General features: G+C 38.2%; 1 protein-coding gene across 8 annotated transcripts in view; it reads left to right on the top strand.

Annotated features, from left to right (window-relative positions):
- Window positions 1-26,024, top strand: part of cc2d2b (coiled-coil and C2 domain containing 2B) — a 56,271-nt gene that overhangs the window by 14,079 nt on the left and 16,168 nt on the right. For 7 of the 8 annotated variants that reach the window (XM_062976138.1, XM_062976135.1, XM_062976133.1 and 4 more), the window contains 14 exons: window positions 28-168; window positions 3,105-3,168; window positions 3,523-3,644; window positions 3,957-4,134; window positions 5,902-6,052; window positions 9,270-9,414; window positions 10,545-10,683; window positions 13,123-13,326; window positions 17,470-17,562; window positions 18,483-18,577; window positions 18,833-19,003; window positions 21,389-21,491; window positions 24,568-24,677; window positions 25,018-25,114. In XM_062976138.1, the coding sequence (XP_062832208.1) occupies window positions 28-168; window positions 3,105-3,168; window positions 3,523-3,644; window positions 3,957-4,134; window positions 5,902-6,052; window positions 9,270-9,414; window positions 10,545-10,683; window positions 13,123-13,326; window positions 17,470-17,562; window positions 18,483-18,577; window positions 18,833-19,003; window positions 21,389-21,491; window positions 24,568-24,677; window positions 25,018-25,114 (1,813 nt within the window). Of the gene's footprint in view, window positions 1-27; window positions 169-3,104; window positions 3,169-3,522; window positions 3,645-3,956; window positions 4,135-5,901; window positions 6,053-9,269; window positions 9,415-10,544; window positions 10,684-13,122; window positions 13,327-17,469; window positions 17,563-18,482; window positions 18,578-18,832; window positions 19,004-21,388; window positions 21,492-24,567; window positions 24,678-25,017; window positions 25,115-26,024 lie in introns of those variants that run through there. The other variant, XM_008116759.2, reaches the window with a different exon arrangement.

Genomic DNA, 26,024 nt, shown 5'->3' with positions numbered 1-26,024 from the left:
ATGTTTGTTATTTTGCACTTTTATAAGACATACTAAAAGGTTATATGATAAAGAACGCCAAAGAGATAGCTCTTTAATACAAAGCATGTTGAAGATATGGAAACAGATAAAATCTGTACGTATACGACAAGGATTTGTCAGTACTACAGTAAAGCTGCAGTTTCAAAGGTAGGTGGATAAAACTTTCATAATGTTTGGTAATTGCTTTTTTATTTTATTTTATTTGTTATTCAGTGGGTTGCACTATACACACATGTATAAAAGGAAAATGTAATATATAAACTATAAAAATGAATTGAAAATATACTAGAAGTTATATTGGCAGGTGACATAAGGTAAAGAACCCTATAGGACAGGAATCCCAATCCCATGCCTTCTCTTAATACTCTTTAGCCAAATAAATAAATAAATAAATGACACATCATAGTTGAGGTCACACTACTTATCCACACAGTTGATAAAGTAGCCTTTACAGCTTCTGGTTTTAGAGTAGCGGTTCTCAACCTGGGGTCCCTAGATGTCCCTAGAAATCCCATCCAATTTACCAGCTGTTAGGATTTCTGAGAGATGAAGGCCAAAAATATGTGGGGACCCCAGGTTGAGAACCACTATTCTAGAGGTAATTATATTCAAACTGGGGGGCTACAAGGAAATGTTTTCATACGCCATTTGCATTACCAAGTCCTGTTCCCAAAATTACAGTCATCATAAACTTTTACAGGATCTGAGAGTTTCACCAAAAGCTTCCAGATGCTTAAGTTAGTACATTTAAATCTTTTCTTCCTTCCTGCCCGTCTGCCAATTCCCTAGTTTGATTTTAAGGCTAACTTGCATCTGCCAATGTTTTTTTTTTCCTCAGAGGCCTCCCTTATTTGCTTCCTTCAGATCTAGAATCATAGAGTTGGAAGAGATTTCAAAGTTCATCCAGCAGGCAGCTATTCTATAAACCTGTAGACTGGTGGTCACAACCATTTGCCAGATTCTTCCCAGTCCTCTAAGAGGATTTAAACTGCATTCTAGCATTCTGTTATGTCTCTGTTACAGGCAGGATCAAGGTCTGGAAAAATTCCTTACTGTTGGCCGAGCCTTCTGGTTGTATTAATTTTAGGACTTCATCACATGGCCTTTCTTACCTGTCGTAGGATGCTTCAAGCACAGTTCCTGGATGGAGCCTGCCGGATCCCATCAGACGACACACAGCTACTGATCCAAACAAAGTTTGAGCATCCTACGACGGAACCCTGAGAATATGGGAGGCTTCCCGTATTCTCATTTGATTGAATGGGGAAAGTGTGGTGGAAAGCTGGGTAGCGATGCTTTCTCCCGTGGGATGGGGAAGGAAGTGATGCGGAGCGCGGGCAGTTGGTTCCCACGTTGCCTGCCGGATTTGTCCTGCTTCCTCACAAATGCCCCCCCCCCTTTTCTCCAGATTCAGGACCTCAATGTGATGAGGTTCCAAATCTCCCAATCAGCCATCCTCTTTGCCCTGTTACAACTGCCTCTCTTCTGATTGCTGATAATGGGGATGCAAAGTGTGCAGTGCTAATGTCTCTTCAACCTCCAGCTTCTTGCTCAGTGTCTCCTAGGGTCTCTGCTATCAGCTTTGTACTCTCAGAATATATGTTTTTAATAACAGGATGCTTTAATCTTGGCAATAGGGAATGTTGATAGATTAAATACAGAGCTATCCAAAGAAAATTTTATCAAACACACAAGAGTCATAATATTCACAATAATATGCATTGTGAATACAAAACATGATGGTACCATAGTTGTAATTGGATGACAGAATTAATGGATATCACTGATAATTGCCTAACAATCACAGTTGCTTCAGAATGGAGAACTTTTAACTAAAATAAAAATACTCACAGTACTTGTTTTATATTTGTTGTGTTTGACATCTAATGGTTGCTGGTTGTGAAGTCAATCTGAGCCCCCCCCCCCCCGGGAGTGAGAAGGACAGGATATAAATGTATGAAATAAATAAATAAATATGATTTGGAATACTGCAGGAGATGGGCTGGGGTTTGGAGCTATGCTATTAGGTGCAGGAGGTGCCAAGGGGAAATAAAAAAAAGAGGGAAGTTCAGAAGTGGGGAACATTAAAGATCTCAACTTTGGGACATGGGGCCCTTCTACACAGCCAAATAATTCAGAATATCAAGGCAGATAATCCATAATATCTGTTTTGAACTGGGTTATCTGAGTCCAAACTGCCATATAATCCAGTTCAATGTGGATTTTATACAGCTGTGTGGAAGAGGCCATGGACATACCAGATAAAGGGGCTATATGAAAGAAGCTGGGAAGAGGAAACACTGCCTGAAAATTAGATTTTAGTGGTTATTGTAAATCACCTTTAGGAGGGCTAATGAGTAAGATGGGAAGCAAAAGGATTAAGCACTCCCACTTCCCATTACTTTTGCCAATTTCTGGTTTGCAGCAGGCAAGGAAGACTAAAAAATTTACTGTTCACCTTGGGACTAACATCTAAATACAGTTAAAAATCTCAACTAAAACAAATCAGTTGAGCCAATGGAACTCAAGATACAAGTTTGCATGATCCAGTTGAGACTAATGAACTAGATTTAGGGCTCATTCAGGGCCCTTCCAGTCAAGGCCCAAAATGCAGACCCTATCGGACTTTTACCTAAGGTGTCTAAACGATGACTCAGGTAAAATATGACTAATTTGGGACAAAGCAGGAGAACCCTGCTTTGAGGCTGCTCCAGCAGCACTCCTGGTGCGTAAAAATGATGAGCCAGCAGGTGGGGGTCGGGGGGATTGTTTCTGTCAATGACCTCCTGGCACGTTATTTTTATACACCAGGAGGGCTGCTGGAGCAGTCTCATGGCAATCTGTTAAGGGTGTTAAAGGTTTTTCGTGTGGGTGTTGGGGTGGCCCCATTCCAGTGCTGTAGTTACCAGGCTGGAATGGGGACAAATCCCTGGGAAAGTCCAGGTCTTTGGGAAGGGTGTGGGGATTTAGAGTCACTTCATAATGGGTTTCTTATACCCGCTTTGAAGCGAGTTTAAGCTCTGTGTGGAAGCGCCCATAGAGTTCTGTAGCAGTTTCATTGCTTCCTTTTGTCCTTCAACAAGGCTGGCAAATATCTCTGAACTGGATGACTCTGAAGCCAAAATATCTGAAGATGATGAAAAAGTGGTAAGGAAACATTAAAAATAATTGACAATGGTTACCAAGCAAACTTTCAGCATCTGAAAGAAATAGGTTTTCAGACTGTAAGGATTTTAAAATGATAAATACTTGTGCTGCAGTAAAACAAATTAGACAAGTACCAATATCATTTTTCTTCATGTATATTAGTGTCTGATTGGCTTATTAAAGAAATATAGCTGATCTAAATATTGTCTTTGGTATAAGTTCTAAAATGTCTGATATTACATGCTATTATAAGTTAATATGCAGTTTTTAAAAGAGAAATAAATATAAATACAGACATTGTTATTTGTTTGAAATAATCTTATATGTGGTAAAAGTATTAGCATTGATTTCTAGGATTGCTTGGAGTCATCTCATGTACTTCAAACTGCAACAGATTTTGGAGATCAGACTGAATCTCTTTTCATTCCACACCTCTCATTTGTGACAGAGATAACAGCAACAAACATGTGCCCCAAGTGAGTTTCAGGGTGTTTTCATCTTTACAAAGCACCTACTTTTATATTGTATATTTCAATTAAACTGGGATTATAAAAACATAGTATAGAGAGAGAAGGATATGTAGCTTTCAGCTTCCTTACCCAGTAATATATTTTTGTTTTGTTAATTGACCATGGAATGTATCAGAAATATTTAATGCTGTACATTTTAAAACATTTTAATGGTACAATGTCTCATTTTTCTACACCGGTTATTTCAGGTTTGATGTATGGTTCCATATTTAAAGCTAATGGAATATTTCCTTTGATCTATTTCATCTGTATTCCTAGAAATGAACAAAAGAGAAGAGATAGAGTCAAGCTGGAGAAATACCTTATTAAAATATATTACAATAATAAATTGGTTTCTTCTACTCCAGAAGCTCCTCTGTGCCAGGAATTTAAAGTAATGTTTCAACAAATGTTTAGAATTCAAGTATTAAACTGGCCTGAATCTCTTTGCTTAGAGGTAAGGTTGTTTTGATAATGTTATATTTTAATTGAAACTTTGTATCTTTAGAATAGTACTGTATATATTAATATTGTGTGTAATTTTATCAACCATTTTAATCTATGATAGTTTTTATATTTTGAAGGTAATATGTAGACCTGAAGTGCTGTATATGAGCTTATATGTAGCCCTTAATATATAAAAGGGTAATACACATTTTTCATATCATACATATGTATCCTAAGCATACACAGGAATGTTGCTTATTTGTACAAACATTTACAAATACAGTAGAGTCTCACTTATCCAACACTCGCTTATCGAACGTTCTGGATTATCCAACACATTTTTGTAGTCAATGTTTTCAATATATCGCGATATTTTGGTGCTAAATTCGTAAATACAGTAATTACTACATAGCATTACTACGTACTGAACTACTTTTTCTGTCAAATTTGTTGTATAACATGATGTTTTGGTGCTTAATTTGTAAAATCATAACCTAATTTGATGTTTAATAGGCGTTTCCTTAATCTCTCCCTATTATCCAACATATTCGCTTATCCAACGTTCTGCCGGCCCGTTTACGTTGGATAAGCGAGAATCTACTGTAAGTAAAACAACTTTTTTTATTTTGGGAATCTAATACCATGAGACCACACATTGTCTACACTGATTCTGGAATGCATAAATGTTATGAAGATATTTCTACAGCTAGATTAGTAGTCCCTTTAGTGCGGGTTTGTGCTGTATACTGATTTCCAGAGGAGCATTCCCTGAATCATTAGGAACACTAACTTGTGGATTTCATGATGAGGTTGAGTGGCATCAACAAACACTTTCCCTCCCTCCTTTCTAGAAGCCCACATTATTTCATGGGCTTTGAGAAAGAGTTTTATGTCCAAGCAACCAGGCAGAGTCTAATTTCTTGGAAAATGGGCTTGGAAGTTAGCTGAGGGTCCTCCTACACAGTATCTAAAATGTGGAAGTTACCAGGTTAAGGAGGGGTGGCTAAACGATGTTTAGCTAAACTGCAGGAGGAATCTGAGGAATCAAGTTAAGGGCTGAAAAACACATGTGCCCTTTAAACCTAGTTCTTCCTGAGAAACACACACCTTTCCATGCCTGTTATGGAGAATTGGGGGAAGACAGAGATCCGAAGGAAGGTTATTTTTTTTAATTGCTCCATTGTGCACTAGACCTCATATGTGCATCTCTGGAGTGAATTTTAAAAAATAAAGCCTTCTGCGGGATGTCCCCTGTCTATTTTCCATCTTGTTCTGATACGGATGAAGCCTGTGAGGACAGTGGGGGACCCAATCCTGGGACTAATGGGTCTGTGTGGACCTGCTGTCAGGTCCCTGGATTTTTTACCTCCCATTTTAAATCCAGATTTTGGCGTTGTCTAGAAGTGCCCTCAGGCTTCAGTTTGATCTATTCTCATCTCATTTAAGAAGCTCATATGTCATTTCAAGTCTAGCCAGCTTGGACTTGGACTGGGTGAATTGATTCATATTGGCCAGCAGGCAGGTTACCAAATGTCTGAACTGAGACATAGGCTATAGGACCAAGCTTCTTTATCTGCAACCAATAAAACTGTGGCATTTCTCATTCCAACAAAATAAGTACATTTTAAAAATATTAACTTTGATGGGGTTTTTGGTATATGATACAGTACTGTAGTTTCTTTACAAATTCTTTTCATACTTTAGGTAAGTAGTCTGAAGTATCTTACTTTGTTAGAGCTTGACCTAATTTTTAAAGCAGTGCATTTTTATATTTTAGATTTTTAAATCAAGTAAAAAACCATCTTTGTTGGCCAGAGTATACTTGGCTGTTCCCAGTGTCTTTATATTAAAAAGCAAGGATGTTTTGGATGAGGTTGAATTTAGCTGCGAGCAGCAAGTTTACCCTTTGGATGGGGCAGTGGGAAGCAGTAAGTTAATCATATGAATTTTAACTAAATAGAGAAAATGGTGGTTGCTGTTATATAGATCATTGAAAGAAATATGTTACAAAACCACTATGATGGCTTATCAACACTAGGGATTGGATTGACAAAGTTTAAAATATAAATATCACTTGACTACAGGTTAGTCAAATACATAGAACTTTCTCTGCCAATATAATTTATTTTGTTTTTTAAGGACAAATTGGAGCAATTGGAGAAAATTTATATGTAGCTATTTTTGAGATTGCTTCAGTATGATAGAATCATGGGTTTTTACTGACAGTTGGATTTTAAAGTGCTGATTCATGTTTAAATACATCAATCTGCTGTTGTCATCATTAGTTTGACACTCACGTAGTGAGCTTAGCTAGGGCCATGCTCGGTGAGCTTCCGCTAAACCGGATCAGCCAGGACAGAGAAACAAGCTCTCCTGGTTGAAGGCAAATCCACAGAGGTTAATTACAATTCGACCAAAAAGGATGCAAGTATAACCAATTTGCTTAAAAAGGTACAAGCATAAACTCACAGACATTAAGTCTAGTCATGTCCGACTCTGCGGGGTGGTGCTCATCTCCATTTCTAAGCCGAAGAGCTAGTGTTGTCCGTAGACGCCTCCAAGGTCATGTGGCCAGCATAACTGCATGGAGCACCATTACCTTTCTGCCAGAGCAGTCCTATTGATCAAATCAAATCAAATCAGTCATAGACCAGCATAAGTGGGGTACAGTTTTATAAAAGCATGTACATAAAATCTAAAAGGCTTAAAAAACAAAGGCATGTTGAAGGCTAAAACACAAAACTCTTTATAAAAGGGATTGAACTAAAAAGTGATGGAGAGGAGGAAGATTGATGGAGGGGTAGGAGCATTCAGGGCACAGGTCTAAGGGATTGGGGTGGCCTAGGGGACTGGGGTTGACCTATTGGACTACTCACATTTGCATGTTTTCAAACTGCTAAGTTGGCAGAAACTCAGGCTAATAGCGGGAGCTCACTCCGCTCCCCTCCCCAGATTCAAACCGCCAACCTTTCAGACAGCAAGTTCAGCAGCTCAGTGGTTTGCCCTGTTGCAACACCGCATGGCATTTTATACAGTTCTGACAGTTATTTAGATTTCCCGCTTCCTCCCCTGATTGGCTGAAAAAGAGGTAGACTAGGATCTACACCAGGTTCCCTTGACATTACAGCCTGCAGGAAGAGATTCCTGTGGTGTGAAGAATTACAACTGGTGGTTGGTCAGTTCAAAGAACTAATCCACTGCAGAGATGCCTCTTGGGAGGGAACAGTCCACGAGGAAACAATTGTGTGGATATGCTGATTAACTCAAATGTCAGTGACATGTGAGACACAGGTGCAAGACCCAGAAGACAAAGATGGTGATATTAGACAAACAAGGGCTTGGCTGCTGGCATAAAGAGTTAATGTCTATTAAGGTCCCTCTCTCATGGGAACAGCAGACTCTTGGCCTCAAGTTCAATAGACAAACATTCTCAGCTTATTTTATTAACAAAGAGGATCATGTATCTACAAACACATACAAAGATTCTGATAGTTATATTGTTTGGTCATAATTTCCTTTCCCAAGAGATTATGTAAAGGTAGCTGCTTTCCAAAGACATTTTGATAATGCATTTGATACCGTTTATACACTTCATTTTGGTAGGAATTGACACAGTACATAAAAGATACAAGTTATACAAAAATCATCACTTTGATACGTTTTATGAAAGGGTTAGATTTGATAGAGTTTGTAGGGTACAGCTGCTGCTGGGACCGCTCCACAACCTTTATCGCTTCGACATTTTGTAACTCTGGGTATGTAGAAAATGTTTTAATAAAAAAGAAAATCATATTATTTGCTTGAAGTTTCTTGATGTACTATAAATCTTGCAGAAAGAGCTGAGTGAGCGGAGATTTTGACAGCTGTCAGTGTCTAAGTCAGCTGAAGGAAGCTATCAAAGTCAGAAAATGAAGAAAATAAGGTTTTCCAAGTTGAGGAAACTGGGGAAAAAACTGTAAAGAAGCGAAGAGCTGGTGGGAAGCTGGCAAAACCAACTAGGGCATGATGGGGTCAGGAGTTGTTGGGTCCCAGGGCTGGCTGGGCAGCAAGTAATCTGGGATGTTTCCGGACCCAGATTTTGAGGTCATCTCCCAACTCTGCAGTCCAGTCTTCCTCAGCCACAGGTTTCTGGGGGTGTTTTTGGAACTGTTGTATGTTTTCCGGGCCTGCCATTGATGCCTGCCATTGATGTGGGTGAAACATCAGGAGATAATACTTCTGGAACATGGCCATACAGCCCAGAAAACACACAACAACCCTGTGATTCTGGCCATGAAAGCCTTCGACAACACATGTTTTTGAAGCCTTTGCTGCTTTCGGCCTGGTATGATATACCCACAGCTTGATGCTCTCTAGCTTGGCAGCAGTGTAGCTGGTGAAGATGATTCAATATGGCCCTTGCCACTTCTCCTTTAGCACAGCTCCTTTTCACGATTTCAGCCAGACCCAATCTCTACAGGAAAAGGAATGTACAGGAGAATCCAAAGAGATGAAACAGTGGGATAAAAGATTAACAGAAGAGATGACAAAGGCTAGATCATTCAGGAGATCTCTTACCCCACTTGCACCCACCTCATGTAGGTGTTTTGCCTTCAGAGGCCCTGGAGAGGAAGGAAAAGATCTACCATAAAGAAACTAAAAAAGGCTAACTTGCAACACCCACCTTGGTACTGTTCTAATCCAAGGGAGGGCCAACGGAAGGGCATCAGGCCACTTGAAGTTAGCCTGCTGGCAGATCTTGGCAATCTGACACTTCAGGGTCTGGTTCATCCTCTCAACCTTGCTACTGGATCGAGAGTGCCAACTTGAATGGCGTCTCCATCAGATCTGCAGACCCTTAGCAACTTTCTTGATGGCACTAGCAACAAACTCTGGCCTGTTGTCCCATAAGATGAAGGCAGGGAGACCAAAGCAGGGATATTTTAGAATGTTCACTGTAAAGCAAATTGCCTTTAATATTTGTTTCTTTCTGTTTGTGTGAGTTTAGAAAGTACAAAGAGCTAAGGTACCCCTTAGATTCTAAGTACCCCTTAGAATCATTATGGAAAAATGTTCCATTAATGAACAAACAGAACACCATTATAAATTTATTTAGCATATAGTATTATGATTTAAAAGATTCTTTCTGTTATGTTTATGTTACAGATGTACCTTTTCTTCTTGAAAATGAAACTGAAGAATTATGTATTCTGACATCAGGAAAAGTAATTTATTCCTTATTTTGGGCAGTTGATGACAAAGGAGTTCCTTTAGCACCCACCTTTCAACCTATATCTGTTGGCTCTACTAGGTAAAAAATTTATACATTAGGTGTCAATCCTATATGTCTATCTGGTAGACAACATTGATTGTTTGCTGAATACAATGTTAAATTTGATGTCTTATTTAGTCTCCCAAATTCCTGTGTAATGTCATAATGTCACAACCAACATTCTGAACCCTCCTGGAGTCTGTAATAAATTTGCTGTCAGAATCTCTTATGTTCTTTGCCTCAGAAAGGTGTATGTGTGCTAGAGATAAACTTGGCTTTTTTTAAAAACGAGAAAGCTGCCAGTTTTGCTTCTCGGGATCAAATTACATGCAACAACTCTATTTTTGGGGGGAGGAGGTGGGAACAAAGGTGAGGCTGCATTTTAGCTATGTACTCCCTGCTTCTTAAACAAGTCTTTTCTAGCCTAAACTAATATGTAAGGATGTATCAGTGAAATGAGGGCATTGTTTCCCCAAATCAGGATGTAGAGATGTTGAAAATGCTGCGTTCTCATTCTAATTCCCTTGGTAACTTTGTGTGCTCTTTTTATTTGGATGCCTGAACTGGTTTATAAATGTTCTACTATGGTTTCAACTTTATGTATAAAACATTTTTATTTTAAAATGCTCATGATATTTTCTTCATCCCAAAGGGAAGCCCCTGCATTAACAAAGGTTCTCATTTCCACTCCGTAGGTCAATTTATCTTAACCCAATATTTTCCAGAATGAAATGTCTCTACTTGGCTGTTCATTTGTATTGTCCTAGAACTAGCTAAAATGACTTCCACCAGTAAACTTTTGTTGTCAGGACACAGATTCAATAGAGGTCGAGCAAGGGAAAGGGGAATATTTGAATTTAAAAAATGATTTTAGTGTTCAATAAGTTTGGTTTTGCTAAAGCACTGTAGCATTTTAACTTTTAATTCTGAATAATAATAAAGAAGACTTAGAATTGGGTGAAAATACATTTCTGAAATGTTGCACAAGTCCAGATTACTGAGGGGAGGAGAAAAAAAGTCCAAGGGAGATGGGAATGGAGGAAACCTGCAGTATTTCAATAAAGATTTTTGATGCAGCTGGTAATATGCTGTTAAAAAAAAAGTACAAAGGGATAAAGGTGGTATCAGTATACCTTAAAACCAACTGTAATATGTTTTTTGTTTTTCAGTATGTCAAGGAATGTCAGGTCTGGCAGAGGAATTGGAACTTGGTGGCATTCTGATATACAGAAATGTATTGAGTGGGCAAACGAGGCCAATATTGATCCAAATGACCCTGATTACACAGATTTATTTGAATTAATCACGGTAATGAAGATATTTTATTATATAACAGTTATTTAGGGTGAAAGTGTAACAGAAATTAAGGAGATGCAAGTAGATTTTAAGGGTTAGATTTAAATCTAAATAAGAAGCCAGGCCATGACCTTAATCCTAAGGCCACAACATTGATCAAAAATGTCTTGACTTGTACATGCTGGTTAGAGAACCTCTCTCCATCTTAATTGTTTGTGATACCATCTATATCTGACCTTTTCCTGATCCTCCTCTTCCACCACCACCACCTCTTATTCTTCTTCTCCTTTTACCTTTTGCCTCAATTAGTCAACCTTTGATTTCTTCAATAAGTAGAATGGATTAAGTAATAATATTTATATTGGGCAAAAATGACCCAAGTGACTCAAGCAAGTGGGAGACAAGTATTTTTCTTCTTTCATAATATAAGAAATGGAGGCTTTCCAAAGAAGGTGGCTGATAATAGGTTCAAGACTGATGAAAGAAAAAAATATTGTATGCGCTGTGTGCTTAATTTATGAGTCATTAAAATATATGGCAGCAGACATTCACTGACTTAGAAGTGTTGAAATTAATCTTTTCATGGAGGGTAAATGTACAGATGTAAAACAGATAGCTATTAGTAGCTATGATAGTTTTACAGAATCTCCATGTAAAGAAGAAATATACTTCTAAATACCAGACATGTAAGGGGAAAGACTATAGCCTTAGGGTCTTGTTTGTGAATGTCCCTGTGACATCTGATAGGCAACTATTGAAATATACTAAGATTGCTGGACTACCCTAGTATATGATCCATCAGTCTTCTTAGTTTCATATGTTGTACTATAACAAGGCAAAAGTACCAACTAAAAACCCTTCATTTTAGTATAAATCCCGTCATTTTAATTCAGAGCATGGAAAAATATCTATGGTGTAAATTAGAAATGTTTCATACCCCTTCTGTCTTCCAGCTGGTTTTAGTTTTCCCTGTTGTTTTTCAATTTTAAATGCCATATTTTAAATTGAAAATGCACACTTTTTGCCTCTTTAAGGGTGTTTAAAACCAGGTTCGCCTTATATTGATGGAATTTTATATTTGTCAATTTTTGGTTTTTAAAACTGTTTTACCTCTGAGAGGAGGGGGGAGGAGGAGGATAAGGATGAATTGCCCCAGCCCCAGCCCCAAATGGCTCCAGTTTAGTTTTTTTAAAACTGTCTTACTTCTGAGATTGGAGGAGGAGGAAGGGCTTCAGTCTCAAATAGCTCTGCTGGCCCACACCATTTTGTTCTCAGACTTAGCCAGATATCTGTTACATCTGGCTGAGCTAATTGCAGCTTCCTGCTTCCAGTTCACTCTCTCCCCAATGGGCCCATAGTAAAAAACTTAGGTGAACAAGATGAGCTCTGAGTTTCTTCATACTCCCTCATCATCCAACAGGAAAAGATTGCACTACGAAGTCAATTTGAAACAAAAACATGGCACTGTGCATGCATAGAACATTCTAAAATATATTCTAAGGAGATCGTTTTTATTTTCAAAATCAAAGTTTCAAAAACAGGGTGCGCCTTACATTAGATGGCGCCTTTGATTTGGTGAAATACGATATATGTTAGTGGTAACATATATGAGATGGGGGTTTTATTTGCCTAATGTAAAAAGTTCATTATGTTTTTATTCACAGGACCCTAGTATAAAACAGAGTGCAGAATAACTGAAGGCACACATCTTTGTCACATCATAATTTTTCTGGAATTATTTTAGAGTTGTAAACTCTATTTTATTCAGTATTAGTCCAAATCTACAGGACCTATTCACCTGTCCTTGCAGATGTATTAAAATTAATTTCTGCTCTTTCTGTATTGGTATGGGTCCAGGTTACTTACAGGATCACCTTCTCCCACACAATCCATGGCCCCTTAGGACACTGAGGTCCTCTTTCTCCAACCAGCCAGAACCCAACTGGCAACCATCACCCAGATGACCTTTTCATTGTCTGCTCCATGACTGTGGAATGGCCTACTGGAAGAGATCTGACAGCTAAACAAGCTATCGAAATTTAAGATTCAGTTGATGACCCATCTCTTCTGGCAGGCATACCCAGTCAACTTTCAATCATGAGTTTTGATTTACATTATATTGCTGCTTTATGTTAAATTGGTACCCAGTGTTTTGTGTATGTTTTATTTTTTATTTAATAATGGTGTGTTTTTACCTATGAATTTTATTTTATGAATTTTATGTTCATATGTTTTGACTTTGTTGTTTCCCACCTTGAGCCGTCAGGACAGGCAGGTAATAATGTGTTGTTGTTATTGTTATACTTTCTCATCTTTAACAGGCAAGTAGATAGGTATAACATTGGAAACAGCACTCAAATTAATAAAACTGTTAGGGTTCAAAAGCACAACATTTATTTGCTGTAGTTAATCAGCTCGATATTCTAATTTATAATTTTCATTCTCTAACAGTATGCAAGATCCCTGGAACAAAGTAATTCCAAGTACTTTCGTCTTGAACAGCTGCATGAAGAATTTAACTTTGTCACTGCAGAAGAGATTGAAAATTGTAAACGTTTTCAGCTGTTGCAGCTGAGAAGCTTAGGACAGTTAGACTTCTACTGTTTTCAGCAAATTCCTCTCTATGACAGAGAGATATCAGACACAATCTTCCAGGTATTTCAGTTTAACAGCCAATCTTTGTTTTACATAGTACTTGAATGCCTTTTGGTTTGCCATCATTCTGCTTTTATCTAACAAATTGAAAAAAATAAATAAAAGCACAGACACAAAAACAAAAGAATCAAATATAGAAATGATCCCATAACAAATCACCCTGAGTCCCCTCAGGGAGATAGGGCAGGTTACAAATAAAGTTATTATTATAATATTATTCCTTCCCTATAACTTCCCCCTGCCCCTGTCAACTAAAGCTAACAAATAAACTCTCTCCCCCTCTTAAAAATAGATAAAAAGTATATTAAAAGCATTAAAAAACACTACTGAGGATATCTCAATTGTATTACTGGTAGGTCTTACTGGGACTGTGATTCAATGTGTCAAAGGTCAGACGCCAACTGAAAGCCAAAATATAGTTTATTAAAGTAATAGTCAAAAAATAGTTCAGTAAATTAACAGAGACTTGAAACACTTAATCTTCAGTGTTATTAGGCAGTCAAAGCAGGAAAAACGCCAAAAGTATTAATTGGCATATAATCCGGATTAACCAGAGATATAATCCAGATTTAACATAGAAACTTGAACTCAGCCCAAAAGCTCAAAACAGGCTTAAAATGGCAAAACAAACAAAGGCAAACAGTTATGAAGCCCCAAAAACTTTCCCAAAACCCAGAAGTACAACAGCGATTCCAAACTGAAACAAGAACCCAAACCGGGCTAAAAAGCTCTTTGCTGTGAGCGGCAAAAACAAGTGAAACTGGAAGACGCTGAAGAGTTAGTGGCAAACCGCTGCAGAGACAAACACCGAGCCAGGAATTAAAGGAGCAGAACTCTGTAACGTAGTCAAGCCAGTCCGAAGTTGGGATAAGAAGAATGCGTCAGGGTCGGAAACAAAGCCAGTAGTCAGCAACAGTAGACAGCCACAAAGACAGGAACGACACCAAGCTGAGTTTGGGAGTGAAGAGATAAGCCGAGTTGAGTTCCAGTCCAAGGTCCAAGAGGTGAAGTCGTCACAAGAAGGTCCACGTCATGGAATGGCACAAAGAGCCAAGACAACAGAGGCAAACAGCAGATCTGTTGCAAAGTCCCAAGCCAGTCTTCAGAATCACGTACAGGAAACCCATTGGCGCCTAGCAACACTTTGCCACACGCAAAGCATAGTGATCCAACATTTATTTAGGTTTCCTTGGGCGTCTAAACCTCGAACGCCCTTGGATTAGGTGTCCCAAACTCCTCATCAGAATCTGAGCTCCAAACAGCCAACGCTCTTGGATCAGGCATCACAAACTCCTCATCAGAGTCAAGATCATCCTGCCCACACCCAACTCTATCCACACCTGTGGAACTACCCTCATTCCTACAGGCAGACCATGTAGGATCTGCTTCTGAAGATACCCAAGTCTCTCCAGCATTTACAGCATCCAAGGACCCAGATTCCTCCCCAAGATCCTCCGGAGCCCGTGCCCAATCTATGCCAACTTCCTCCATCACCACTGGTTCCTCAGCATCCATTTCCAGCTCAAGATCCCCTCCCAAGTCCCCACATGAATCTTCCTCAGAAGACTCCTCATCAATCTCCCTGATTCTCTTCCTGTATAAATCTTCCAGCGAGCACTCCTCGCAAGGGTTCTTCCTTCCTCTCCTGATCACTCCATTATCACTCACAGCCTCAGAAGACTCATTCACAACACAATGTTTCTTTCATTTTACCCACCTGCTATTGCTCTGAAAGCTAGACTTTCTAGATTAGGGTTTGGCAACCAGGCAAATTTCAAAAGTCTTCTTCAAGTCATCAGTTCAGCCCACTGCAAGTTATTGTCCTTTCCCCACCAGACAACTGAGGGGAGAGGGGAAAAAAGAGTGGGTTCATATTTTTTTGTTCTAGTGGCATCCATTCTGACTTCACATTATTTCATCAGTAGCTTGCAACCCAAATAGTATGGGCATTCCCTTGTTCTTAATCAAGTAAGGTTTGTATCCCGTGAACATATGAGATTTCAGTTTTAGGATCTATAGAATTTTGTCAGCTTCCCATATTCCTATCTCTGAGAAACCCAGAAACACATACCGTATATACTTGTGTATAAGTCAGCTTCATATATAAGGGCAAGTTTGACACAAACAATGCATAATTCAAGGGTCATTCTACAGATGGGGAAAAATGCTAGTACCACCTGAGGTGGTCAATTGCTCCTGGCTGCGACTGCCATTTCTCTGCCAAGGAATTTTAAAAGACCAGAAGTGGCACTATGGCAGAGAGAGTAAAGGCAGGAGTCGTTTTTTATTCCAGAATGGACTAAGCTGTTGCCTTTTGCCCTCTACTCAGAAAAGGGGTTGGTTCCTTTGTTTTAATAAAAGGTATAGTACTCACATTGACAGGTGGACAAATTGACCCAGGTTTTGGTGTTTGATTTTTTGACTAAAACTTCTAGATTTATACATGAGTATAAAGAGTAGGCAGACTTTTGATAAAAGGGCTGGAAATGATAATAACTGAATTGGAAAGGAGGGACATTAGTAATACATTTCTGATTACTGGGAACACAATTTATTTCCTGCAGCAGGCAGAGGAACATGGTGGAAACCATCTTTGTTTGTCACCAGGTTTGTCCTCTTCTTCCCTGAAGGCCTGTGTGACATGAGATTTGGAGAGAGTAGGAAAGATAGCCAAACAGAAGCTACCAAGATGACCTGAAGATGGGACCAGAGGTGGCCAAGGGAAGGCTTCATTTAGGTCCTCTCTCTGGTTATATATGTTTGACCCCAGGGTTCTCAGCCCCAGTTCATGCTTGGACTTTGTTCTTACTCCACTTTTTTCTCTGTCTGTTTTAGGTATTGCCATTTTAGCAGTTTTAGCATAGGGTGAGGATTCTGGTCTGTGTACCTGTCAATGTTGGTTCAGGTTTGCCTTATGACATCTTTATGCAGGCTAAACAGAGACATGTCCATTTTGAGAAGCATACATGATACCCTGGGCCTAGGCAACAGATGAATCACACAGTAGCTCTATCCATATGGATGCCCATGTCTGTCATTCTGTAGGTACCCAGCATATAGGCTGGAATAGAAGTATTTGAGTTCTTTGGATGGCCACGTGGGTTGATTGATGCCCTGATCCTGACTCATGTTTTCTTCAATTCTGCTCAATAAATTAGTGATCCCCCCTATTTTTGGTGCTTATTTGTCATAAGTGCAGCTTCACTCATTTTCTACTGAAATCTTTGTCTTCTCATCAGTTTTTAAGTACTAGTTTCATGGTAAGATTTTAAAATTTAATATTTATTTTAAAAAGCAAGCAAAAAGTGGTGTGGTGGCTTAGTATATGGACAGGAAAAATGGGCTTGCACTATACGCTTACAAGTCTGACTGGGGCAGATGTACACTGACCACTTATCCCAGGGTTGGTCCTGAAATGATTTTGACTGCCATTCCCCCAGTCTGTTAATATGGTTCAAGACCCTTTAAGCAGCTTTGGCCTGCATTAATTCAGATCACTTCCATGCACTGTTTAGCCTCCATGGAGCTGATTTGCTGACTCTTCACATTAAGTATAGTAGATGTGTCCTAACACTTTCAGAAACATGACAGGATTTTCACTTCATGTTAACTGTGTTTAACACCCATGTGATGAAAGTGTAGAACTATAAAGCTTGCTCACGATTATGCTGCATTTCTGCTAATTCTAATTCTTAGTATTGCCCATCTGCAAACTGAAATATTATTCTTATTTGTCAACATGGTTTCTATTTGCTTTCCTTTCAACCCTGAAGGAGTTCTTTGTGTTGTTCTATTCTACTCTGTTCAGTTTTTCTCTTTAAGAAGTAATGTCAGGATATATTAGAAATTGGCAGGATTTTTTGTGGGTTGCAAACACTGGAATAATACAATATGTGGGAAAATGAGGACACAAATTATATAACAAAACAAAGAGAAAATACTGTTTGATACTCTGAAAATCTATGTCTAATCAGAAAGTTGAGTGTAACATTTAGCAACTTGGATGTTGGCTTTCTGCCTGGCTATATAGTCAAGTAAAAATTCACAGGTAATTTATTAAAATACCTTAATTGTTATTTTAGGAGTATGGGCACAATTAAGAAAGGAAATGTTGCTGACACATGTGCCTATTTCTTATTTTAGCAATATGGAAGCCAGTTTGAAAATGACATGTCAATGACAGATGTGGATCCTATTTCTGCACAAAGGAATAGCTCTGTCAACTTCATTAGGATGGTATGCTACTTTACATAAATGTAGTATTACAAATGAAATGACTGCAAAACTACCTGCTGTGTTGAACATAAATCTATTTATTACTTCAGTTTGGACTAAGCTCAAGGAGTGTTGTTCCCCACTGAGCCTCATGTGGTGTGCTGTCCCTGTTGTATGCCTGGCTCATATGTCATTGCTACACCAACAACAGCTGTCTTTGGTTTCCTAATCTAAAAATACAACATAATTAATGTGGCACAGAACTGTGTGTGTAAAGCATATTTTCAGACAGACAGCTCCTTCTGCCAGGAGCAAGAAAGCACACTATGCCTCTTTAAAATGTGCTTAGATTTTTTTCCAGTGAGAAAAATGAGAGAAATACTGATGGAAAAAGAAATGAAATTGTGAGTGGTAGACACAGTTGTGTGAAGTTTTTGAAAAATGCTGTGAATTGGTCAGTACACCATGATTACAATTTCATCTGGAATTGCCTAGACAAATGGACAGATCAGAAGACACATCACTTGCCTGTTTTAATCTCTGTATTAAGGTTATGTATGAGTAGTTGGTCTGTATGATCACAGTTTGCAATCTAGATATAACTGCCTAAATCTTTCAGATGCATTTTAAAAAAATCTATCACCTTACTTCCAATTATTTCAAAATAAAAAAACTACCACATCTTGTATTTTGAAAAATATGTTACCAGATTGGGGAGGGGGTCTGCTAGTGCACAATCTGTGATATTTCTAGTAAATCTCATCTAATTTGGCAGTGTAGATGCACCCTTTGTTGGTTTGAACAATGACTTGGATAGAAAATACTGGTTGTATGGTTGTTTTCAAGAAAGAAATGACAGAAAACATGTTTGTCTCTGTAAACAAACCCACGACAATTAAGCATTTAATCACATTTATTAAATAGTGTGTATTTTTTTACAGATGAGAAAGCAAGTTAGAAAACAAATTGTGACCATTCGGCACAAATATAATTTATCAGATATTGTGAGTGATTATGAAGAAATTATATCTATGAGGTACATATTTAGAAACTGGAATTCTTTGCATTGGGTTGAGATGAGGAAACATATAATATTTGTAATAGTTGGCAATATCAAATTTTACAGATCTTTTTTATTATAAGATGCCAGAAGGTAGAAAACCAGGAAAGGATGTTTACTCAAAAGTATAGTTTCCTAACTCTAAAAAATGCCACAGTAAATAAAAATACATAATTGAGTTTGCACTTTTCTCATGTTGGCATGTAAATTACTTCTATATTTCCTTTCTAGCCAATTGAGTGATGCAATTTTCAAGTTAGGGGAACGCAGAAGGCATTTGAAGCCACAAAGGAAAGAAAGACGCAAGATTCCAGCGCAGGCTGTCTCTGATGGAGATGTTAAACTTCTCATCAGAATATTGAGAGCATATAATATTCCTGAAAGAAAGCTGCTGGAAATTAAGTAGGTATAGAATGTAACTGTGAATGTTGCGTTTATTTGCAATCTCCCAAATGGTATATGTAACATACAGGAAAATATGAAGATAATTCAAAGCTTTATTCTTTATGTCTTTCATTATGTGATTCTTAGTTTAAAATGTGTCTTTGCTTCCTCAATGAAGAAACAGAATGTAAGAATTAAGTACTACAAACATTTAGGTAAATATTTCCAGCTATTGAAGGTAACTGAAATAAATGAAAGACGCAAACTAGAAGGATTCTTTTACAATAATAATATGAAATATTAATAGAAATATAGGGTATACATTTTAAACACAGTGCATGCTTTACTTTAGCCTTTAATTGTCAACACATTGTTAGTTCTTTATTCTATTTTTGTCTGAAGATTAATTGCTTTGAAAGACTACCTTAATATACAGACACGTGGAGGAATCTTATGAAAGTGTATATGTTTACTATAATGGCCTTCAGATTTAATCTAATTCTACAAAATGAAATGTTTAGTGTATTCTGAAACAAAGAGAAAACCATGTGCCCTTAAGAATGTGTAGCCTCCTGTCAAACCTATTATTATGTTAATAGTTTGGTTTAAATGTTACAGTGTAGGTTGCATGCAGACAGAGTTTCTTTTCAGAGAAATCTAAGTAATATTTGACAACAGTCATTGATATAGAAAAAAATTACAAACTATTTACACTGCTACAGTCAAACTGACTTGAAGAGAACTACATCATTTTGCTAAAAAAAATCTCTCTGAACAAATATACTATTCATGATTTCGCCCAAGCATTGAAGTACAAAGAAAACTATTAACTCATTGCTCCCACACTCAGAAAAAAGACATGGGATTCCAGATCTGCATTAAGTAAAACTTTATTGATTAACTGAACCTCCCTGAGTCCCCTTGGGGAGATAGGACAGTCTACAAATAGTTTTAATATTATTATGAATGTGATATATAATAAGCAGATCAACCCCAGTTTTAAACATATCCTACACAGTTCAAGCACTGCTACATATGTGTGAGACCAAAGGCATTTCTGTCATTTCTGATCATCCTTTTCTGTGCTCCTTCTTATCATCCTTTTTCATTGTGCTGATGTGGCCCCTGGTAACAATCTCACTTCCAAGTGTTTGAGCCCTTGGAATAAACAAGACTCCATATTCAAAGCCAGATTTTTTGTCTCTACTTTTCTTAAATTGTGGTGAGTTTCTGAAAACTAGCTTTCTCTGAAATTCTCTGGAGTTAAAGGTTGGCTTTTTTATGGAATTCTGCATTTTTTGTTTTGCACTGTGTCTCTGTCTTTAGCACACCTCCAAGAGTGACAGCTGTGTTGTTCTCCACATCCTGTAACATAAAGAGTATCAGAATGGACTCTGAGTTTGCCTGAAACCTACTGTTTCTTTGTCAGTTCTTTGGGATAACTCCAAACTTGTCCCCTTTAGCTTGGTTTTGATGTTGGCTCTCAACATTTCCTGATACTGCAGGGGTATTGGATTGCTGTGCTGAACTATTATTATTAATGGCACAGACAACTACTGAGAGGTCCTACAATGCTTTATAAGGTTTGGGATCCTAGCTTCAGTCACAAGGCAGAGATCTAACCCTCCATCATAATGTGTAGGTAAAATAAGTTTTAACTTTCTGTCTGCCGCCCCCTCCCCCTCCATGAGTCATGAATAACCCGATATGTTTGTTTGAGGATCTCTGACACAGCATTATTCAGTGAATTGCAATTTGGAGCTTGTCAAAGAAGGAAACTACAGGCTCTGGAATGTACTCTTAGTAAATGATTTCACTACATGGCACAATATGTTCTGAAATGCCACTACTGAAATTTGGGGGAAAGTGGGACACCCTTTTCAACCATTGTTGGATAATCACCTACAGGATTAGTTTCTGTAGCTGGGAATTGGGTAACAGGCAGCCTACCACCTCTTGCCCAGAGTAAAAATATGCTTGTTTTATATCTAAAAGCCAGTGGCAGGTTTTTACATCAGATAAGCATCTTATAGTATAGCATCTCAGGTCATAAGGGGTCTCTAATTAAACAAAACAAACAAACCAATTATTAAGGTTCCAGGCTTTATTTAATTAGTAGTACAATGAAAATCTGGCTGCCTACTAGTAAAGGCTGTTTCTATATTTAGACTTTTTATTTCTTCTTCTGATTCATAAACTGCCACATTAAAAACTTTAGCTCAATTTTCTATGACTCTTCAGTGGCTCTTTACTCCTAAACCTCAATTGATGTTTCTGCTGCCTTGTTGTTGCACTATTAGTTCATCAGTTACGTCTTCATGAACATAAATAGACAAAAATGTAGGTGTTTTCATTTGAGAAATTAGCTAAAATATGTATATCATTCTTATTTAATATTTCAAGGGGGACAGTCTCACATTCTTCATCTTACTTATTGAATCGTATGTCCCGTGGCAGACATATTTTCTCAGGAAACTCAGCCTATACAGCTGATCTTCCCAGTGAGGTAATTATATAATAATCGTTTTTCTTTAAAATTCAACCATGCTTCTTTCCTGTGTAAATATGAATTTAATGATTTGAGCAAGGAAATTGTATATTCATATACAAGACATCATTTACCAGCTAAAAGTTTACTTTGATTAAACAATAGTCACATTTTATCAACAGCTTTTTGGGTATTTCAATGCTACTTAGTTGGTGGATTTTGATGTTTACAAGAGAAGCAATTTCTGTTGGGAGACAGTTTGATTAGCTTTGTTGTTTAAGATTTGACAGTTCTTCTGACAGACTTAAGGAACAAAATCATATGTGAGCTCCACTTTGAGACTAATTGCAGATATTTCGACTACAATAGCTGCCCTAATTTTTGTTGTTAGGGGATGAGGAAGAGGGCCTTCTCTGTGGTGGCACCCTGGCTCTGGAACTCACTCCCCAGGGAGATCAGGCAAGCACCCACTCTGGCAGTTTTTAGGAAAAGCTTAAAAACCTGGCTTTTTCAGTGTGCCTTCAAAGATTGAACAATTATACCTCTTTATCTTATCTCTCGCCTGTGAGTAATTTCATTGCTTAGTTTAGCCCACCCGAGTTTTTCCTTACTACATGTAGCACCTCTTCGATCTACCTCACCCACAGGCTTTACTAGCCTCGTGCCTTGTACTTTGACCCAGCTTGTCATCGTTTTAAACTTTTACACTTTGTTTTATTGTGCCATTGTCCCCATGTTTTGTTTTATTTTATTATTGTACGGCAGGGCTGCATACTTTCACCCTCCCTATTCAACTTGTACGCAGAACACATTATGCGATATGCGGAGCTTGAGGAATCCAAGGCCGGAGTTAAAATTGCTGGAAGAAACATTAACAACCTTAGGTATGCAGATGATACCACTCTGATAGCCGAAAGCGAGGAGGAGCTGAGGAGCCTTATCACCAAGGTGAAAGACGAAAGTACAAAAGCTGGGTTGCAGTTAAACGCCAAGAAAACCAAGATCATGGCAACTACACCTATTGATAACTGGCAAATAGAGAGAGAAAACGTGGAGGCAGTGACAGACTTTATATTTCTAGGCGTGAAGATCACTGCAGATGCAGACTGCAGCCAGGAAATCAGAAGACATTTACTTCTTGGGAGGAGGAGAGCAATGGCCAACCTTGACAAAATAGTGAAGAGCAGAGACATCACACTGGCAACGAAGGTCCGCATAATCAAAGCAATGGTATTCCCCATAGTAACCTATGGATGCGAGAGCTGGACCATAAGGAAGGCTGAGCGAAGGAAGATAGATGCTTTTGAACTCTGGTGCTGGAGGAAAATCCTGAGAGTGCCTTGGACCGCAAGAAGATCCAACCAGTCCATCCTCCAGGAAATAATGCCCGGCTGCTCACTGGAGGGAAGGATATTAGAGGCAAAGATGAAGTATTTTGGCCACATCATGAGGAGACAGGAAAGCTTGGAAAAGATCACGATGCTGGGGAAAATGGAAGGAAAAAGGAAGAGAGGCTGACCAAGGGCAAGATGGATGGATGGTATCCTTGAAGTTACCGGGTTGACCTTGAAGGAACTGGGGATGGTGACGGCCAACAGGGACCTCTGGCGTGGGCTGGTCCATGAGGTCACGAACAGTTGGAGACGACTAAACGACTGAGCAGCAGCATTATTGTACAGGCACCCTATGGGATGCTATTGTGTGCCTGGTTTGTATTTTAATGTTGTTTTATTGTAATTGTTTGGGCTTGGCCCTGTGTTAGCTACCCTGAGTCCCTTCAGGGAGATGGAGGCGGGATACAAAAATAAAGTTGTTGTTGTTGTTGTTGTTTCTAATTCTTTCCCATAGCCTGGTAAAGAATTTTGAAGATGTTATTTTTAGAGAATGAGTGGTTTCTGTTTATTAAAAAATGATTATGACACATCATCACATCCGGGGTGACATCATTTCTTTGATTGTTTCTCTTATTTATGATTTTCCATCATTGTTTGATAGCATTAAACATGCTCCCTCATACAACAGCATGGCAAAGTTGATTTTGCTGGGTATATAAAATTGCCCTGAATAATTTTATTGAAAAAAATCCCTATAGTCCAGAGAACATAACCCATTGTAATATGTGCAACCTATGATTTAGGTTACTTGCACACTTTCTGAATGTTTGCTGCTGTGATATTTTCTAGAAAGTACAAAAAAATAAGGTATTAAGCCTTTTATATTAGTGAAAATTGAAGAATAGTGTTGTAATAATAATAATAATAATAAGGGTAAGTATGGTACATTCTTTTAAGAATGTGAAATCAGTATAGATAAAAGTGTACTCCCAAAGGGGTAGACCCACCATTAGTTTTAGGGTATCGCCAAAGAGAGTGACACCCAGCCACCTCTTTCTCTCAAACTATCTTACAAGAAATGAGTCCTAGCTTCACTGCATAATGGACAGAGTAGTAAGCAGTGAACTGATGACCTCATCAGATGGGGGCAAATTTGGCGGCATGTGCCGATTTGCCTTCCCTTTTGCGATAGAACCTACCTGCTCTCATCCCACTATGTACTGCAGGGCTCCACTGTAAAAGTGAAGTTCAACTGGCAGATGCCACCATGGTGGCAACACAGAAAGACTCCTGTGTTACATTGACTTCAGTGGGGGGAAACCGGGCAAACCAGCATTTCCCCTCATGGGTTGGGGCAACCAGGCAATGTGGGGCATGGAGTGATGATTTGTGGTGATTCCAGTGGCACATTTGATGAAGTCATTAGTCTTTCTTGTCCCCACAGCTACAAATAAGCTGAAAATTGACAGACACACAGATTGGGAAATGGAAGATAGCTGCATCAAAAATACTGGTTTTGTGGGTTCAGTGATCATATTTGTTTTGTTTGTTGTTTTTAAATGGGTAGGCTTTTAAATATTTTAAATTCTGTTGGTATTGTGGATATATCCCAACTTTTATGATGTGGCTTTTTATCTGTAATGTGTTTTAACTTTTGTGAGTATCCTTGAGACCAGTTCTAAATGAAATTAATGATAAGTTTGAAAATTAGTTAAAAGTATGATTGTAATTAATTATAGACAGCATTTGTTTTGTTTTAGATTTCTGTCCACCCTTTTGTAGAAGTAACTTTCCAGAACACAGTATATCAGACAAGTACTGCTGATGGCTCACATCCATGTTGGAATGAAGAACTTCAAGTTGATTTCACGTAAGCTACCTGTATCCTATAATTCACATTTCTTACAGCCACATTGCAATCTGCTCTATTTCCTTGGCATTTGAAACAATTTGCTACTGTTGCATTTTCTACAGTGGATAGTTTACAGGTAATCTTCCTTATCCTTTGTTGTGGTTATAAAAATAGATTGTACTGCCCAAGTGGAAACAGTTTCCGTTAGGTAAGTGGGACGGGGAGGGGATATTTTTTTACTGTTAACACAATTAAGTAACTTCATTGCCTTTGCCTGTCTGTTTTTCAATTTATTATTTTTTAAAAAGAAGGTGGCATTTTTGTTTTGTGATTTACAATATTTATTTCTTTGTTTCAGGTCACCAGGGCATGACTATACTTTCTCAGGGCTGTCTAAAATAAAAGACAACATAAATATTAACATTTTTGATGAATTTGTAATTGAAAAGCATGAGGTAAATTTCTATTACGCATTGGGAACAAATTTAATCATGTGAATTATTCAACAGATCATCGTGGATTTGTTGGATGACTGACGGGAATGGTTTAACTGGATTTCCTGTATGGATTGGATGATTGTTGAGATCTTTTGCAACTCTACAGTTCTATGATTCTGTGAAAGTTTACTTTTTAAAGGCTTTGCTTTTAAATGTACAAGTGATCAGAAATTGTGAGAGTGTTCCTAGATGGAAGAAGCTACACTAGCATTTTGTTTCCATTCCTGAACAAATAATGGTAGGATGCATAGCTGAGGTTCACTGTTACAATGTTAATTTCAAATTTTCATTGCATCCATTTCAAGGAAATAAGATATGTAGACTCTCAGTTAACTAGAACTCAAGCAACCAGCAAAAAATTTGAAGAGATGCTACCTTAAATAAAAGTAAATATACATGTATAATGTAGTATAATGACCATATTTATACTGTAAAAAGGCATCTGATCTAAAACAGCAGACTGTGCTAAATTACTTGGAATTTTCCCAACTGATAAATATTATATCTTGTTTCTTGTCTGAGTTTTCAATTCTTTTTGAATAGTGTCTTAATTTACACAGTGAAAATTACTGCTTTTTAATGGGGATATCAGTAAATATCACCAGTCATTCCCCGGTGGCGAAGTGTGTTAAAGCACTGAGCTGCTGAACTTGCAGACCGAAAGGTCACAGGTTCAAATCCCGGGAGCCGAGTGAGCGCCCGCTATTAGCTCCAGCTTCTGCCAACCTAGCAGTTCGAAAACATGCCAATGTGAGTAGATCAATAGCGGGAAGGTAACGGAGCTCCATGCAGTCATGCCGGCCACATGACCTTGGAGGTGTCTACGGACAACGCCGGCTCTTCGGCTTAGAAATGGAGATGAGCACCA

The sequence above is a fragment of the Anolis carolinensis genome, chromosome 3 (assembly GCF_035594765.1).
Source record: "Anolis carolinensis isolate JA03-04 chromosome 3, rAnoCar3.1.pri, whole genome shotgun sequence".
Lineage (NCBI taxonomy): Eukaryota > Metazoa > Chordata > Lepidosauria > Squamata > Dactyloidae > Anolis > Anolis carolinensis.
Note: the sequence above shows the minus strand (reverse complement) of the source record. Positions and strands in the feature narration are given on the sequence as shown.